Source organism: Syngnathus floridae, chromosome 11 (genome assembly GCF_059516105.1).
Source record: "Syngnathus floridae isolate MCC-2025c chromosome 11, RoL_Sflo_1.0, whole genome shotgun sequence".
Classification (NCBI taxonomy): Eukaryota; Metazoa; Chordata; class Actinopteri; order Syngnathiformes; family Syngnathidae; genus Syngnathus; species Syngnathus floridae.
The window spans coordinates 10,499,444-10,517,467 of record NC_142423.1 but is presented as its reverse complement, the minus strand read 5'-3'; the positions used below and the strand labels follow the sequence as shown (position 1 = coordinate 10,517,467).

At 40.5% G+C, this 18,024-nt stretch overlaps 2 protein-coding genes and 1 long non-coding RNA gene across 5 annotated transcripts in view; 1 reads left to right on the top strand and 2 right to left on the bottom strand.

Moving 5' to 3' along the window:
* LOC148391028 (uncharacterized) overlaps nt 1–12,018 on the top strand; it is a 46,129-nt gene extending 34,111 nt beyond the window's left edge. For both annotated transcript variants that reach the window (XR_015861165.1, XR_015861166.1), the window contains exons 7-8: nt 11,362–11,549; nt 11,839–12,018. This is a non-coding gene — a long non-coding RNA (uncharacterized LOC148391028). The remainder of the gene's footprint in view (nt 1–11,361; nt 11,550–11,838) is intronic.
* inka2 (inka box actin regulator 2) lies at nt 4,730–11,469 on the bottom strand. Of its 2 annotated transcripts, none has more exons than XM_088388705.1 (2): nt 11,217–11,469; nt 4,730–6,949 (listed from the first exon to the last, which is right to left on the bottom strand). In XM_088388705.1, exons 1-2 carry the CDS (start codon nt 11,268–11,270, stop codon nt 5,828–5,830), a joined length of 1,176 nt encoding a protein of 391 aa, XP_088244831.1. In that variant the 5' UTR covers nt 11,271–11,469; the 3' UTR covers nt 4,730–5,827. The 2 variants fall into 2 exon arrangements, with proteins under 2 accessions (XP_088244831.1, XP_088244832.1); XM_088388706.1 differs by lacking the exon at nt 11,217–11,469 and adding an exon at nt 7,978–8,005.
* Nucleotides 12,019–13,436: 1,418 nt separating the features above from the next.
* LOC148391027 (A-type voltage-gated potassium channel KCND3-like) overlaps nt 13,437–18,024 on the bottom strand; it is a 36,468-nt gene continuing 31,880 nt past the window's right edge. Inside the window, exons 5-7 of the mRNA XM_088388702.1 lie at nt 15,559–15,651; nt 15,228–15,478; nt 13,437–15,060 (exon numbers count right to left, since the gene is read on the bottom strand). Of these exons, the coding sequence (XP_088244828.1) occupies nt 14,835–15,060; nt 15,228–15,478; nt 15,559–15,651 (570 nt within the window). The 3' untranslated portion in view covers nt 13,437–14,834. The remainder of the gene's footprint in view (nt 15,061–15,227; nt 15,479–15,558; nt 15,652–18,024) is intronic.

Below are 18,024 nucleotides of genomic sequence, written 5' to 3'. Positions count from 1 at the left end.
CACGATTTGCTATAATTTACTTGGTACTTGCTTTGGCCAATGAGACCATTCATTGTGGGCCAGCAGACCAAAAGATTCGTTATAATACAGGCTTTGTAATTGATTATTTGCAAATCCACCCATTTTCTGTGCCGCTTATACTCACGAGGGTTGTTGCTAACCATTAATTTTTTTTTCCAATCTATGCACAAAAAAATGTTGAGAAAGCGTTGTGGTTAGGTGAAATTAAGGTTGAGCTAACTCAACTTGCTGTTTCGAAGAGCCATTGAACGCCATTATTAGAAATTGGGCAAATTAAATTATTTGCCCAATATACTTTTCAGTCATACTGCCACCCACTGGCGGGGCTTGCAAATTGCAGCTCAAGCAACACCCTCTTCTTTACTCAGCTGCACCTTTTTGTTCACGTTATATTTTAGCTAATGCTAATCTGTCAAGCGTGTAAATGCACTTATGCATTCAAGCTTGAACGTTAGTAGTCCATTTCCACACACACTAACGTTCTCCCCTGTATCAGCGATTCAAAAAGCTCTAACTGCGTGCAGACATGCAGCATAAAAGCAGTCCCCGTAAAAGTTTAATGTGTTTGTCAATATGTTATGAAAGAGCTTCACTGCTCAAGCAATACTTTTCTTCACTCCTCAAATAAATCAAGAAAAGATGGAGAAGTGACTTTTTCTAAGTCAGTCTTTTTTACCAACACACATGGGTTGGTCACCAGAAGGGGTTTGCAATGACATTTTGGTTGGGGGTGCTCATACTGTAGCGCCCTTTAATTGCCAAGCCACAAGCAGCTGCAAGTGCTTTGAGCTTCCAAATGCACGTTTCATTTTGGGACATGTTTTTAGGGGAGGGACTTAATCACAGGGTACTTCTCCTGTATCTTACATCTACATTGGTTTTGTCTCATTTGTATGCTTCATTGGCCCTAACCACTGTCTTTAAGTCACAATCAAACCTATTAGGGTGAAGCTTGTATCTGTGCAGGTGTCTTTTGTTCTTTATGACCCCATCTTTGGCCTGCAACAACTCTCAACTGATTCAAACAATTCCAGTATGAGAATCTCATTCGGAGCACTTACATTGCATGTTTCACTTCGACCCAAGATGAACTTGAATAAGCACTAAGATGAGCACTAAGTCAGCAGAATGAAAACATGCCAAAAGCTTGCCCTTAAATGGACTCAGCCAATCAGTGTGGACATTTTAATTCCAACTAACTACATATCTTCTGCCAAAGTTTTGATTTTTAAAAAAAGCCTCTGCAGCCTCTTCTGCCACACTAGTGCGCAGTATCTCCAGGACCTCATTTAGCTGTGACGCACAAGCTCACGAGAACTACACTGCTGTTCATCCTCAGGGGAAGTGCTGAGTGTCTCATCTTATCCCATCACACTCCTACTTCTCCTCCTCTTCCTCGGCCTAAAACGAAGAGCAGTGATGTATCGACTTTCTCGTCCCACTGATGCTTCCTAAAACGTACCGGACAGGAGAGATATATTTGAAGAAAACAAAATGGGTCATCTAAGGCTGACAACAATATACGTTTCAGTCAAGTGATACAGGAGAAGATGATGTCTGGTGTCTGTGGAAATGGTGTCACATTTTCCAAAAGTCGAGAATGGATGATGTTCGAGTATATTGCATTCATTCAAGTGTGCATATGCTGCATGCAGTTTTCATTTTCGTGCAAGCTTCCAGGAAATATTAAAACCCAATGTTGCAGTTTGCCAACTCAGCTCTCGTAATTTAGTCCATCTGAATTAGCATGAAAGTACATTTTAATTCATTCGCCTCAGATATTATTTAAAATTCTCGGGGGATGATGATTAGCTGACCTAGTGAGGAAAGATAGGAAGTCAAAGCAGATTCGCGCTGAAACTGAGTATAGGCATCAAGTCACGCATTTCACATTCGTTTAATTCTTCAGGTATTATGATTACAGGGATGCTGTCTAAAGTGAGAAACTTGGCCTATAATGATAAAATAGCAGATAAAAATTCTTTGTCCATGAAAAACTGATTCAATCATCTTAAATGTGAGACGTCAAGGATGATGAATGGAGTCAAAGATGACTTGTGTTGAGTAACGGGATGAGGCATTAAATAACAGTGCGTGTAAATTTGTGTGTGTCTGTGTGTGTGTGTGTGTGGGGAGGGGGTGATCGAAAGTGGAGATTTGTTTTTAATCTGGCTTAATGATGGCAAGCAGCCCCCATTTTGGACCACTCTTATGATTTAATGAAAACCATGGCAAGGACATTGGCACCCTGTGGCGACCACGACGTGTGTGCATTTGTGTGTGTGTGTGTGTTAGCCTATTTCATAAGAGCAACACTCTACAGAGATACAGTCATGCCACATAATTCAGTGAAGAGGGAACTGAAGAGCTTCATGACAATTCATGCGGTTGTTAGCCAGTAAGTGTCTGTTATATCACGGCATTCATATCAGACAATTCATCCAAACGTCAACACTACAATTTTTACATTTTTACCACCCAGCAAGTAAGCTGTAACCAAATTCCTGGCATTGGGCTGATGTTTACTGAACTGAATTATACGACCAAAATAAAGCATCTCATTATATTTTGTAATGTGAGTTCTACATTATCTAATACTTCGAAAGTGCATACGCACACAATTCGACAACATGGTGACCTATTTAACAAAGCAGGGGGGCTGTCAGAGGCAACATCTGCACAAACTGCTGCTGCTTCTACACTTTTGTTCAGACACTGCAGCAATGGCAGCGTTATTAATGCATTTTGCCTGCATAGCAAAATGCAGTGGCATTAATATTGTGCCATGCGGCATATTTGACTGTGCTCCGTACCAAGTTCATCGCTGCGTACATCAGCAGAACAAATGTGTGAGACTGGATCACCGGCCAGATGTTAAATCCAGCAGTAATTCGCCCCAGTTTTAACTCTTTATCTCGTGCGCCAATCTGGTTTTGTTGAGTGGGTTTAGGAAGAATATATTTACAGTATGTTTGTGTGTGTGTGTGTGTGTGTTTGTGTGTTTGTGTGTTTGTGTGTTTGTGTGTGTGCACACAAATCCTGTCGCCCAGGAGTGTTGGTGGGATCTGGGTGGTGTTTATGTGCAATGCTTCAGCATGCCGCCATTGAAGAGCTTTCATGTTACCTGTGGGAAAAAAATCAATGCTGAGTGATGATGATTCCTTACCTCTTCTCCTTAGTCTTCATGCTGACCGATTATAAAAAGTGAAATGTGAGCGCATTCCAGCATCGGGGTCAAGGCGGAGCTGGTGTGGCCACACAGCTGAAGGATCATTGAAAGATGAGTGGCGTGGTTTGGGGGAAAAGGAGAGCGTGCACGACTTTATAGCGCAATATACGGGCATGCATTGCGTAATCACCTTCCCAAGGAACATATTTATATTTTATCTTCCTTGTAAGTTCTGTAACAAGACACATTATTACCGTTTTATGTCCGAGATGATGAATAGTTCGAAAAGTTGGATTTCGGTCTTTTCCGCACTATTTTGTGAATATGTGAGCTATTTTCAGCGTTTTTGGATGTGACATTTTTTGGTGGGTGCATATTGTTATGCTCCTTCACCTGCAACATATTTACGACACCCCCGTTTTATCGAGTGGACAATATTGGCGCTATTAGAACTTGTCCATGATGCGAACATCATTTTATTTATTGTTTTTTTTTTGTTACAACATTTTCTATTATGTTTTATGTACGGCAGTTTAAGATGTAATCCTATATGCGAAGTAGATTATGTGCAAAAATTCGAGTCTTGGCCTGTGTGAGAGCGACAGCTGACAAGTCGAGGCTGGAAGGAGGGGGGGGGGCTCAATGTCCAGACAGTCCGCTGCTGGGATCCCGGGGGAAACTGAATTAGATGAGACGACGGCACTACTCTTGCAGCTGTTGGTCTCGCTCTTCAACACATGCACACCCATGCAAACTCCTTTTTCCGTCTGGTCAGTTATTATCTACAAGAAAAATAAAAAATGTTCTTGGCAAAACTGGAATTGGGAGATTGCAGATTGGCAGAATGCTCTCGCTTGTCGGTATATTTTGTATAAATAAACATGACAAAATACATTTAAAGGCAAAAAAGAAAAGGTCATCTTTGCTCTATTATGTTGGAATCGTCACAAAAATAGATGGCATGCCGCTGGCTGATTAGCTTTGGATGCAATGGAAGAGAAGGAAAACAAAGTCATTTTTGCGGTTTGATATTGAAGTGCTTGGTATGCTGATGTTAGGAAGCAGATCGAGATGGAAATGACATGTGTGCGTAAAGTATGTTAATAACATCAACTCCGCTTCATCTCTACTAGTGCAACAAGCAAAGCTTTGTTTGCATGAATCCATTTTGACAACCGTGTATGATATCATCAGAGTGAAGCCAAGAGAAATTCGTGACAAAGCCTATTTTTTTTTTTTTGCCCTGGAGGCACACAGAAGCTTTCGCACAGTCTTGTTTTACTTATTGAAGATGCTGTCTGGATCCTGTTCCATATTTAGAAATCAATTTAGAGCGGAGCCGACGAATCGGCTCAGTCAACTTTTTAGATAATAATAGCACATCGTTTGTATCCGTTTTAATTAATGTATGTATCCGTGTCTTTACACGTCAGCTCTCAATTTGCAGTCTGTGTTCCAACATTGTCATATTGTTTGTTCCCAATTTATTTATAGTACAAAGTTGCCACACACAACCTAAAAAGTGATGCACAACACTGCTCTGTTTTTTTTAAAGTTTATTTAGAGTATACAAAAAGTCAAGCGACAAGTCTACAAAACACAACATATTTATCACTTCATAAAAAAGCGAAACATCAAAACAAAAACTCTAGAAATGTACCCACGTCATCCGCATAGACTGAGTGAGGCCATTTTGCAAAACGTGTGTGTGACCTGGATCCTGAGACTGCACCATATGGATCAACTGGCCAAGCGACTGCAGAAGAGCCGAGGCCTAATCCCCGATGGCTCCTTTTGATTGGTCAGTTTGAATTTTTTTTTTTTTTTAAAAGATGTTATTTATAAGATTGCTCTATTATCAGTGGTCCAAGTGTAGGTAACATGTATATAAGACATTTCAGAATTTTTTCAAATATATTTAGGTCCAGTCTTATTCTCTACACAATGTCCCTATAGCAGATGGCAATCAGTGCGATGTTGTGCCATGCTCGACCCCCCCCCCCCATTCTGCCAGTGGCCCATTTGGACTGACAGTTAACTCAGTGTGTGCACACAAAAAGAAGAGTCATTAACAATATGTGACATGACAGCTGGCAAAAAGAAAACAGCGCCACAAATTTAACTGAAGTGAACTCGTCATGCACTCTTTTGCTTTCGTTTCCTGCTGGGCCCAGATGATGCAATGATGGGATGGTCCAAAAATGGATGGTCCACACAGTAACCTGGTTGTAATTACAGCCTCATGTCAAAAAAAAAACTTTTTTCAAGTTTTACCATCCCATGTGATGGTTGGTGACACTGTGGCTCACTTTTGAGAGAAGACCTTGGAAAGAGATTGCAAGCAGTCAGAAAACCCAAAGTGTTTAAGATGTGAGCGTATAGTCACATGCTGCTCAAGTGTGTAGGAAAATTCTTTAAGGTACCATTTTCTGAGATAGTCAGATCCAGTCCGACTTCCTGAAACGAGTGAAAACATTTGGGATTGTTTTGAACATTTCAATGATTGTATACCAAAGACATGGTTTCTGATTGTCAGACAAAACCCGATCACCAGGATCGCAGGTGTGAAGTTCATGTTTTGGAAAACAGTCATTCAATCAGCCTGCACCCGCTACCGGGCCAACATGGTGCCAGCCATCAAACCCATACAGCTGTGTTGTAGTCAAACAAGGGCTGCATTTTCCGCAGTCTACCCTCTGGCGGTCTCCGATCCAAGTAAATCCCCGCAAACGGCTTCTCATGGAACTGCTGGAAGTTGATTTGGCTACTCGGATGCGTTTCCGACCGCCCTTTACTTTGCTGTCCGTTGGCCCAGAAAGGCAGGTAGAAGCTGCCTTTTGAGCTTTTTGGAGCTGCTTTTTTGGGCCTTTTAACCAGGTCGCCTTCTGAGATCTCCGGTACCATCCAGCCGGGCTTCTCCTTGAGCAACTTGTCCCGGTCGGGACGGACGCCTCGGAGGAATTTCTTGAAGATGTTGGTCGTGAGTGAGAACTTTCGGCAGATCTCCTGTGATCGGCTGAGGCGTAAGGGGTGAGCCGGGGTGTCCGCTCTGTCTCCACCCCCCTCTGCCACCCTTGCCTCACTCTTCTTTTCTTCTTCCCCGCCTTCTTCGGGCTCTATTTCTGGCAAGTCCAGCCAGTTGCCTACGAGGTCGGCGAAGACATTGTCACCGAGTACTAATGGCTGGCGATTGCGGCTTTGGTTCATGAGCGACGAAGTCCAGTCGCCAGCATCGTCCGTGCTGTCCTGAGAGTAGTCATTGTCCAAGGATGGACCTTCTCTGGAGAGGCTGTATAGGATGCCTGGCAGATCCACCGGTTGGTTGCACTTGGGAGGCTGCATGTAGGGCTCAGGTGGAGGGTTCCCTACCGCGGGTCCATAGAAATCCACCTGCGGTGCTTCATAACCCGACCATCTCCGCGGTACAGCCTCCAGGTCTCCTTCTTCGCTTCTTCCCATCTCCAGACTAGAACTAGACGAGGACAAGGTCCCTTCACTGTATCTGCTTTGTGACAACTCCGTAGAAGGCTCTGGACTTGGGCTGGGGTCGTCGGACAAGCACAACCTGGGATCTGTGTCTGAAGCACTCATCGACATTGTGTCAGAAACTGTCACGTCCTGCAGATGTCTCTGTCCTCGAGCTGATAGGTTGAGGTTGTCTAGAGCGGTCTGGACCTGAAGGAGCTTGAGTTCTTGGAGAGCACCCATCATGGAATTCATCTGAGCATGGAGACCATCTCCCGCTTCCTTCATAGACACCTGGAGAGTGAAGAGAGTCATGACAAATCAGAAGATGTCCAAACCTGAGCCACCAGCCGTTCCTCTTTTTAATCCAATTACAACAGCATGAATTGACAGAATGAAATATGACAGAAGGTCTACAGGCTGTTTTGGCTGAACGTTCGCATTGACCCATATGGCTAGTAGTCAAGAGTGAATTCAACCCATGACAGCTGCAAAACAGACAGGCTTTGCTCTTTACTTTCATTCGGCCTTTACTTACCAAAACCACGACAATACTGCATTATTTAAAAAAACTATATATATATATATATATATATATATATATATATATATATATATATATATATATATATATATATATATATATATATATATATTGAATGCATTAATATAATGTATTACATTTCATTTATTACAAAATTAATGTTTTATAAATTCAGCCCATCCCAGCAGTCTTTTTTCACCCTGAACTGGTTGGACACTAATTTGTTTTTCACGCCTACTTTTTTGCCGGCTGCTGCTATAATCATACTCGTCATCTTCCTCCCCCTCCTCCTCTTTGCTTTCGCCTCTCATCTGTTCTCAAGGCTGACTCACGTGATCCAATATCTTGACTCGAAGGCACACATACAGACAAAATCTCCAGTGGCCAAGTTCTGAATCATTTGCACTCTCTGACCCACTTTGTGATCACCAGCATCACAAGAACATTTAATGGGCATTGTAAATCTGATACATAAGCATGAGTGAACTTGGAAAAACATAGCTTAGCCAACTATTCAACAACATAGTCAAACCAAAATGGCTAACTTTCTATTCAATTTCAGACGGAGGTATTTGAGACTTTTTCATGCATCTTATTACAATCTGCATTTCTTCACATTTTTCCCAAAAATTGGATTTTGCAAACAAAACAAAAATACCTGACTTCCTGTTCAATTAGACACCCCCAAAAGACAAATGATTTACCGCAAGAATACCAATTGTTTGAGTATTTCTAATGATAAACAACAAGATAGCAATGAAACACCATTCATTCTTACCGTTGATGTGTCAGTCTGTCACTGTCACCAACTCACCAACCTAAGTGGCCCTCGTGTATGGATGCATATATATATATGTACTGTAGCTGTCTCACAAGGGGGGGGCAACCAATCAGAGCTGCAAGTCTAGACTAATCCCCTAACTGTGTGTGGGACGGGGGTCACTCGGGCGTAAACGGGGTGACAAGTCTGCCAGTGAGAGTCAGTGGAGTGAGATTGAGGGGGCCCTCGGCCATATGTTTACATGGTAATGAATGACTTCAATTATAAATGATTACATATGGAAGATCGAAAAGGTCTGTCATATGTGACACCTCTTGTAAGCCCTGTGAGAGGACGACATGTTGCATAATGTTTGTAATGTGGGAATACCCACAAATGTGATGTTTCGAAATTGAATTGTTGCCGTGAGAAAACAGCCCCTGGCTAAAAGATAATAATGAAAATAATGGAATGCATTAAAAAAGATATTTCGAAATGCAATGTTAAAATCTTGATTGTTATAGGGTTTACAATCATGAGCACAAGATAAAATAATTTAAAAAATGCATTTAAAAAATAAAAACAAATTCACATAAAAATGTGATTACATTGAAATTGTCATTAGAACTTTTGAGAATGTGAAAATACAAATATTTGTAGGAAGCGGACACACAGACCTATTTTTGGTTTTCAGAGCCAACATTAATAATTGATATTCCACCACAAAGTAAAGCCCCATTATCCCACATGTTAGCAAAGTTGCGGTTGTAGCGAGTGGCCCAAATATGTCAGCCTCTTCAACCTTTAGCCGCCTGGCATTTATTTGCTTTAAAAAGACTTGAAAGTAAAGCGCAGATGTTTTCGTCTTGTTTAAGAGGCGCCGACAGATCGAGAAGCTCGTTAGGAAACGTCCGTCCGTTCCAGTTTAAAGGAAAACCGAGGCCGCAGGGAACCAGTTTACTGCCCTGGTGAACATCTTGCATCATCAGTCTGCCCTTGTGATGTTCAGACGAGATAAAACCTGCTTGCGTGGAGACTTGGCAGGATTTCAATAAACTTTGCGTGATTGTTGATTTTAAAGCCCAACTGATGCATGACGAGTAATTATAGTATTATAGCAGTATAGAGTGGCTATAAAAAGTCTACACAAAGCTTTTCAGATGTCACATTTTAACAATATAAAACGTTTTGGAATTTTATGACAAACAAGCTGTGCAATAACCGTTGATATTTTTGGTTGCACAAGTGTGCACACCCACTTATAGCAGGGGTTCAGAAGTTACCGCATCCATCCAAACATGTAAAATGCAAGTCAGCACACATCTGTCACCATTTTAAAAAGCCTCTGATTAACCCAGGGGTGTCACAATAATTTTTTTTGCAGGCCGCATTGTAGTCATAGCTTCTTTCGGAGGGCCATTATGACTGTCAAACCAGGGTTAGGGTTTCAAAGTAGGGTTTCATACTAGAGTTAGGATTTCAAAGTAGGGTTTAAAGCTAGGGTTAGGGTTTCAAACATGGTTTAAAGCTATGGTTAAGGTCTCAAACTAGGGTTTCAAACTAGGATTAGGGTTTCAAAGTAGGGTTTCAACTAGTAGGGTTTAAAGCTAGGGTTATGCTTCAAAATAGGTTTCATACTAGGGTTAGGGTTTCAAAGTAGGGTTCAAAGTTAGGGTTACGGTTTCAAAGTATAGTTTAAAGCTAGGGTTACAGTTTCAAATTAGGGTTTAAAGCTAGGGTTATCTGGCCCCCTGGGCCTTGAGTTTGACACCTGTGGATTAACCCCACATAAAGTTCAGCTGTTCATGTGTGTTTTTACTTTTATATTCTAATAATTAAAATGGATGAAATGTACCATATTTATCTTTCCATTGTTTCCATTAATTCTTATAGACAATTTAAAATTTAAAATCACAAGTTAATATATGCATGGAATTGATTGTTGAGTTGTCAACAATACAAACACACTGTCATTTACATGTCCAGACATGTTCACCGTGAATGGTGCGAGTCAGTTAAATGAGTTCTTCTCTTCTATATTTATCTACTACGAATGCACAAGCCACACTTTTGTGGCTCTCACGCAAAAGGCTTGTTGTTTGTTTGGTGGGTGGTAGGGGGCTTTATAACGTTGAGGTTATCGGACCCCTTCCTGTCCCTCCAGCCGGCTCATTAAAAATGAATGGTGCTGTGTGTGCGTGTGTGTGTATCTGTGTGTGTGTATGTGTGTGTGTGTGTGTCTCAAGGGCACAGGAATGGAAGCTTCTGTGGAGCACATACACAGAGGGTGTTTCTATATGGAAGAAGGTTAACATCAACAGGCTAATAAAAGTGTGAAGCAAATAACAGCAACGCTCTCGTCTTTAACAAGCGAAGCTTGTTTAAGGCCTCGCGGTGAAGTTCACATGGATAAATATGAAAACAGCCTTCTATGTGGACATGTTTTGAACTTGATAGTGAGCCCCAGCAATTTGAAAAGTTGGCGCGTGACCTGCCGTTATCCCGCAGAGCAAGTGTTCACACTTTAATAGCTTGTCAACGCTCAGGCCACCTGATGGTCCTTTTTAAGTGTATCACCTTGTCACGGTATACACATGCACTGATTAGCAAGCCATTAAAAAAAAAAAAAACATTTAAAAAAAACATCTTATTTGGCACCACAAGTTTGTCAGACATCCATCCATTTTCTGTAGTTCCTCATCAATAAATACTAACTTTATCCCAGTTCACTTTTGGTGAGAGAAGCTGGATTCACCCTTTTAATCACAATGACCAATATTAAAATACTGAAATATAGTGTTGAAATAAACTGCTTTGTCAAGCAAAACTCACCGGATCCATTTTAACTTGATTTCTCTGATGGGAATTATCCCACATATCAGGAATAAGATAAATAAATAGCAATGAAGTAAATAAGAGTGTACAATAAGTTGAAGAAAAAAATAGAATATGAAGAAATTCTGTGAATGTTTTTATATACATTCATACGCAATTTAAAACAAAACAACTGAAAATATAATCCGTAATAATAATAGAACGGTGGCTAGAAAACAGTGTGAACTTATTGCTTGGATGTCGCATGTGCACGCTCGCGCACGCGAAAATCCATTCGTGCGTCACGCCTGTGCCAATACATGTTGGTCAAATATCACATATCTGTTCACATGAATCTAAGCATTCATCGTGAGAATTATTATAATTGAATGCGTCATTTGCGCACGTACACAGGATAAACGCATAAAAAAAGCAACACTTACCAGCTCCTGTTTCAATCTACGCAGACAAACATCCATACTCCTCTTCTTTGACATATCTTAATTGAATTTAAAAAAGATGCAAATTGTCACGCAACTCGTCGCATCATGTTTGTGGCACGCTGAGAATATGTTTGCTCTGATACAGCAGCGTGGGGAGACCAAAAGGCAAGTCTGTGAAATCCTCGCTTCTTGTGACGCCAAACGAGTGACGATCGAAGTGCGTCTCTGCGTGCGTGCGTCCATTCAAGAGGGAGCCCGTTTTACGCTTACATTGCTTATCCAATCCTGAGCCATCCTCGTGGGCGTGGAATTGTTCTCATGAGTAACCACGAGGTAAATTAAAATGTGTTTATTTTTATTTCGGTGTACAGTATATATGTTTGTGCTTGTTTTTATTTCACAGGAATGTTCTCCATAAAAAAAAGAAAAAAAGCATTTAATCATATTTAGCCACTCCAATACAAAACAAAAAATCATATTAAATCACCCTTTTTTTAATTTGATATACAGTACATCAGTCTGAGTTAATTATCTCTAACGTCAACATATTGTTTTAGCAGACGTATTTACACGGTAGGTCAGTGTTGATATGAAATTGTAACATTAATTCTTATTATGATAGTGTGGATGGAGCCTGCAGCTGCTGTTCCTGCAGCTTCCGCTCAGCTGTCACGACACAAAGGAAACAGGAAACGCACAAACACATACGTGAGCGTGCATGCACGCACACAGACACTATTTGCTAGTCACTGCAGTCGACATAGTGTGAGATATAAAAATAAACTAAAAATAAATTAGTTGTCCTGGCAACATGGTGTTTTTGTGTGCCTCACAACTCTGAAGTTTGGATTCATATCTCGGCTCGGCTCTGTGAAGATTCAAGAGTTTTTATTCGCCATGTTTGAGCGTGCCAAAGAAGGAATTTGATTTCGGTACATCACAGCCTCTGTACAACATTTAGGTGACTAAAACACTCATGTGAAAAATGACAAATATTCTCACACATCCCCTGAGCTTAAACTCTCAGGAGGGCAAGGAAAAACTCAAAACTCCAACTAGAGGAAATGAGAAACCTTGAGAAGAGACCACAGATGGGAGGGTCCCTCTTCCAGGATGACCAGGCTGCAATGGATGCAGAAAGGACACAGTACAAACAGTGTAGACAACTTAAAAAAGGTGTGGAGAGCAGGAAGTTTGAATCTTTATTGGCTTGCTCGAAAAGTAAAAAAAAACATTTGTTAGTTAAGATGAATTTCTAATTTGTCATATTTACTGGACGCCACTTTTGTCAGAATAGGCTGCAGACAAGCGCGTGCGCCAAACGTGCGCCGCGTGTCACACTACCAGCGCACTCGAGTGTGCCTTCGTTTGTCGTGCAGTTAACTGATGCAGAGATTTGAGTGCTACGACACTTCCATCTAGTGTTTATAACAATACACTGCACCACCATTTATTTTGGTTATGGCTTTATGAATAGAGTTCTATCAATTAACCCTAACCCTATATCCAATCCTAACCCTATAAGGTTTAATGGGGCCGCACACGAGCAACTATGTTGCAAATTTTTCAAAACTAAAAATCACCTCAGGTCCCTCTGAAATTCGAAGTCCAATCCTCGTGCTCCAAGTCCAGAGCACTAACCCTACTGAACGCTGGCTTGCATGGTGTGGAAGACATATATATATATATATATATATATATATATATATATATATATATATATATATATATATATATATATATATATATATATATATATATATATATATATATGGTATATATATATATATATATATATATGGTATATATTATGTTGTATATATAACCGAACCTGGGGTTAGGGTTAGAGGTTAGGGTTTCGAAGTAGGGTTTCATACTAGAGTTTGGGTTTCAAAGTAGGGTTTCATACTAGAGTTAGGGTTTCAAAGTAAGGTTTAAAGCTAGGGTTATGGTTTCAAACGTGGTTTAAAGCTAGGGTTAGGGTTTCAAACCATACTGAAAATAAATCTTAATAATTTGATTAAGCACTAATGATTTTGTTACATTTTTCTTTGTGTATACATATTCATACTTTAAGATTTGGAACCCTAGTGTGAAACCCTAAGTCTCATTTGAAACCCTAGTTTAAACTCCTAACCCATTTACAACCCTAGTTTGAAGCCATTATTATTATTATTTTATTACGGGTTGTGGTCCCAAGTGAGACAGAAGACACAAATATTGACACTTGCAGCATTTTAATGGTCATCAAACTTCTGTCAGAACAAACATAGGCAGTCTCAAACATCCACTTGTACACACACGCGCGCACACACACACACACACGCACACACAGATAAAGAACAGCAACACAAAACATTCAAGCCAAGACCTTCACAGAAACGACAAGCAAGATGTTCATTCACTTTTTTGCATTACAAGTGACAAGAACTATTATGTAGTTTGATTTTGGTGGCGCGTTCAAGGAGTTTTGTCAGAATGTTTTCTCCCTTTTGAATTTCAACCATAACACAGGAATGAATGTCACAAAAATGAATACAAATACATACAGTGAATGACGTTACTTGTCCTCTCGTCATTATTTAGTTAAAAATCATACTCAAAATGACTTTTTTTTTTTTTTTTTTTTTTTACAAAATCCAACTAGATTTGTGCTAAACTCTGACAAAATAAAATAAGTTTCAGCGCCCTTGGAAATTAGTTACACTTTATTGGCTATAAATAATGAGATGTTCCCACAGGAACAAAACCTAAACAACAGCAATATTTATGTGCTCATTAAACTGTGCCTTTTATTTTAGCCGCATTTGCTTTCAGGAGTTTTTAATGCATTTTAAGCTTGCTGTCACTTCAACTTGTATAAAATTGTCATCATTTCAAAACCAGTCAAAAATCACTCCAAATGTGTATATTTTTATCTAACAAAGGCCAAATTTGGATGTTTGTTGGAAAGCAAACCATTACAAATTATGTAATCATTGGGTTTTTGCAATAGCCAATGTGACGCAAATACACACTTTACATGAACAACATACAGTGAGAACAAGTAGTGCCTACACAAGGTCAATTGGATGGACCAGAAACATATTTTTTTAAAAAGACATTTTTTCACTTTCAGTAGATGCAACTATGACCCAATTATTTTGTCCATACATCACATTGATTGGCTTGTTCCACAAATACATAGTTTTTAAAAAATGCAAACGGTAAGTTAAGAGGAAAAAAAGGCATGAGTTGACTAAAACACATTCATTTAGCTCAACGTTTCCACCTGAACAACAGGTTTTTTTTACTGAGAGAAGTCGGGGGCCATCATGACCTGGTTGCAGATATAGTTTTATAAAACAAAATTTCAAATATGAACTTTTTTATTTTCAAATTGATGCTTTAAAGTAAAGGCATTTTGATGACAACACAAACACAGAAAAATAACATTCATGTAAGCACAGTCAACAATTTTGTGACAATTTTTTGACCTATTGAACTAAACTGTAGAAGCTGAACACGGCCACCTGCTGGACTGGTATGCTAATTGCACCGCAGTGTCTCAAAGCTTCCACTGTGACGTGGTCACCCGTGTCCATCGCATATTTACAAAAGTCTTGGTGGCTAAAAGCGTCACAGGGCCGACACTTTGACGACATTGGCTGAGCTGGTGGTGGTCTGGATGCTGGGCCCTGGGGAGGGAGTCTGCGGCCTGCGGGTGGGGGGACCGCGGAGGTTGTTGACGTCGGGCGTCCTCAGGGCCGGCGGCGACGGGAGACTGACGATGGCTGTGGTCATCCGGCCGCCTTTGCAATTGAGCCTGCCGACGTCATCTGGCTTCAGGTTGAGTTTTGAACGACTACGAGGAGACAAAGCACATCATTTATATTTAATACATAGCCTACTATTGTTTTGACTTAGATTTAAGTTCTGAATTTTAATTCTGAATCTGTTCAAATGAAAGCTCAAATCGGCAATGAAAGAGTCTCATTCGCTGTTAGGGTGAGGCTCTTTCTTTTATTTCACCTGGTAGAATGCAATGGCCTATCAGCACACTGGATGTGGATGGCGCTGAGCTCCTGCAAGGGGCCCTGTTGGTTGGGTCCAGGTTGGAGAGCGGCATCAGGCAGGGTTATGTTGCTCTTGGCCCTGCGGCCGCAGCAGGTCGGGGTTGAGGCCTCACAGCTGCTCACTGAGGCTCTGTGGGCGGGGAAGCTCTGCATGACAGCTTCTAAATAGTTCTGCTCATACAGTTGCTCATCTATGAACTCATGAGCCTGTAGGGGAACATGTGTCAGAATGTTTAAGACCTGAGGAGAAGGCAGGAGGAGACAGAATTTTGAGGTGTTGCACCAACAGTTGTTTTTTCCAGACAGTGCAGCAGATGGTGGTGTTGGCTCTCCAAAAGACACGATGACTTGGGCAGCTTCTGCTCACCTGCATTTGCACCCTGATGGAACAAAGTTAGCAGGTGTTAGAAAAATGAAACATTGAATGTTTTTTTTAAAAACATCTAGTTTGGGTGGCACAGTGGCTGAATGGTTGGCACATCCGCATTCACATATATATATATATATATATATATATATATATATATATATATATATATATATATATATATATATATACATATAAATACTGTATTTACGAAGATACTCCGGTGTGTTTAGGGTTGACGTTAGGATGCGTAGTTACTAGGGTTCAAACTTGTTTGAAATTTACCTAAAGGCTTTCAGACGTCAGCGAAACAAAACAAAAACAAGATTATAGATTACGTTCTCAAACGAGACTTTCAAAAGGTTTGAAAGACAAGAACGCTTTGTCTCGAGCATTGCCAAGTAAGATGAAAAACAATGAAATTGTCTCCCAGCACGTGTGCTCAAAGGGTTTGGGTGGCGGGCGATAAAGCCGCAACGATCCTCATTCACATTCCGCACGCTCGTGAAGCAAACTGGAAGAACGTGGGCTGAGCAACGTGGCAGCTTCTCTGTGATTGCATTCCTCCTTTCAATGCTTCAAGCCTCAATGCGAGGCTCTAATAATCCAAAATCTACAACATTTTGGTGCATTGCATTAATAGTGTGCCTGACTCCCGAAAATTGCCTTTTTTATATATTTTTCAGAGGCTTGGGAAAATTCCACCCCAAAGCCAGTCTCACTTTAGGAAGACATAATTTGGTAGATATGTCTGTCATGAGATCGTCTAGCGAAGCCAACACCTGAAAAGACACAGAAAGTCTGCCATTTTGGTTTTGAAGTGTTAATTTGTCTGTTTCTAACAGTCCTTTGATGAAAAAATTGTTCTAAGGAATTTGGGATCAGCCCGGAAGCCAGTTTCACAGAGCAACATGAAATATAGATTGTCAGTCTGTCACACAAAAAAGTCTCAAGAAACTTTGACTGAAAAGCTATTTTGGGTCAGTAGTCCTCGTCCTTTTTCTCTGAAGCCTATTTCACCTAATAACATTAAATAAGATGGGCAGGTCAATCATATCAGCCATGACTGAAAAGAAAGGAAATCTGCAATTTTGATTTGAAGCAGACATGCTTTTTGTTTTTTTTTTAAACAAAAATGTCATTAAGATTTGGTCCTATAACCCAATCGGAAGCACAAATACTAACCGTCCGGATGAGTGTGTTTTCCATTTCCATTACTTTTTTTTCTGGAAGGGGGGGCTGTTATACAATAAAGACAAATTGAAGGCCATGTAGCTCAATAAGTTCACGCAAGAAGACATTTAATCTTGAAATGTGATGAAACAAGGACATGAGCGCCAACTAATCTAACAAGGCCTTGGAAGTTGACAGAATATCCAAGAAGACACCTTAAATGATAATGAGCCTGACGTGAGCCGCTAATAAACTCCGTCAAAACAAATAAAAATCCTAATAGGGAGCCAGGAGGCGGCAGTTAATTTAACTGACGGAGAAAAGCGTCACATATCGCTTCAGCGCCACTGACTGACTTGACAGCCGCCGCCGTGCCGCTGTAATTTGACTCGCCGACAGCCACGCGGCAGATTTGCCGAGAGCCACTCGCAGATGGCATTTATATGGTAATACTCAAGCGCCGGCGTCGACTCCCGATTCGATTAGATCCAAATGGATTTGAGGAAATGGAAGGATATAAGCCATGTGCAAGTGTTAAGAGATGCAATGTAACGGCGGCGGAAGAAGAGCAAGAGAAGGCGGATGAATGAAATGAAGCAAAACACAAGAATCAGATGAGGAGATTGATACATGGATGCAAAATTTGTTTGACACAAAAAATTTCAAGGTTAGAATCAAGAACCCTGTCTTTTTTTCCCAGTGCCATAAATAGCGCATATCATTAATCGATATTCCAGTAGTTGGCATATTTTTACTGGCTGTTTTTTTTTTTTTTTTTGCGATTCTGACAGGCAGAAATCAGGCAAAGTTTGCAAAGAAAGTGAAGAAGCAGCTCTGAGGATTAGCACCACCCCCACGTTGGCTGCCGTGAACCTTCAACTGGGTTTAACCCCCACAACAGACATTTCAACTTTCAAGCTGAGCTCAAGATTATTATTGATCTTGTCATGTCTTCGCATGAAAGTGAAAAATATATATTTTATGTCATATCTATGCTGAACCACATGGGGCCTTTTTCTCTTTGAAGGAATACAAGTCTTGTTTTATTATAGTCTCCCCCCCTTATCCCTTTGTTATGGAGTGAAGAGCCACACAGGAAAATTTTAAAGTGTTTTTCTTTGTTCAGGGATAATGTTGTATTAAAGGAAAGGTCAAATCCCAAAAACTTGACTCATATATTTTTCTCCCCGCGAAATAAAATTAGATCTTTTGT

What these genes read in the sequence shown, in the direction of transcription:
- inka2 (XM_088388705.1), bottom strand. Translation starts at nt 11,270, where the DNA reads ATGTCAAAGAAGAGGAGTATGGATGTTTGTCTGCGTAGATTGAAACAG. An exon ending in GTAGATTGAAACAGGAGCTG is followed by an intron (nt 6,950 to 11,216) that starts GTAAGTGTTGCT and finishes TTCACTCTCCAG; the next exon opens with GTGTCTATGAAGGAAGCGGG.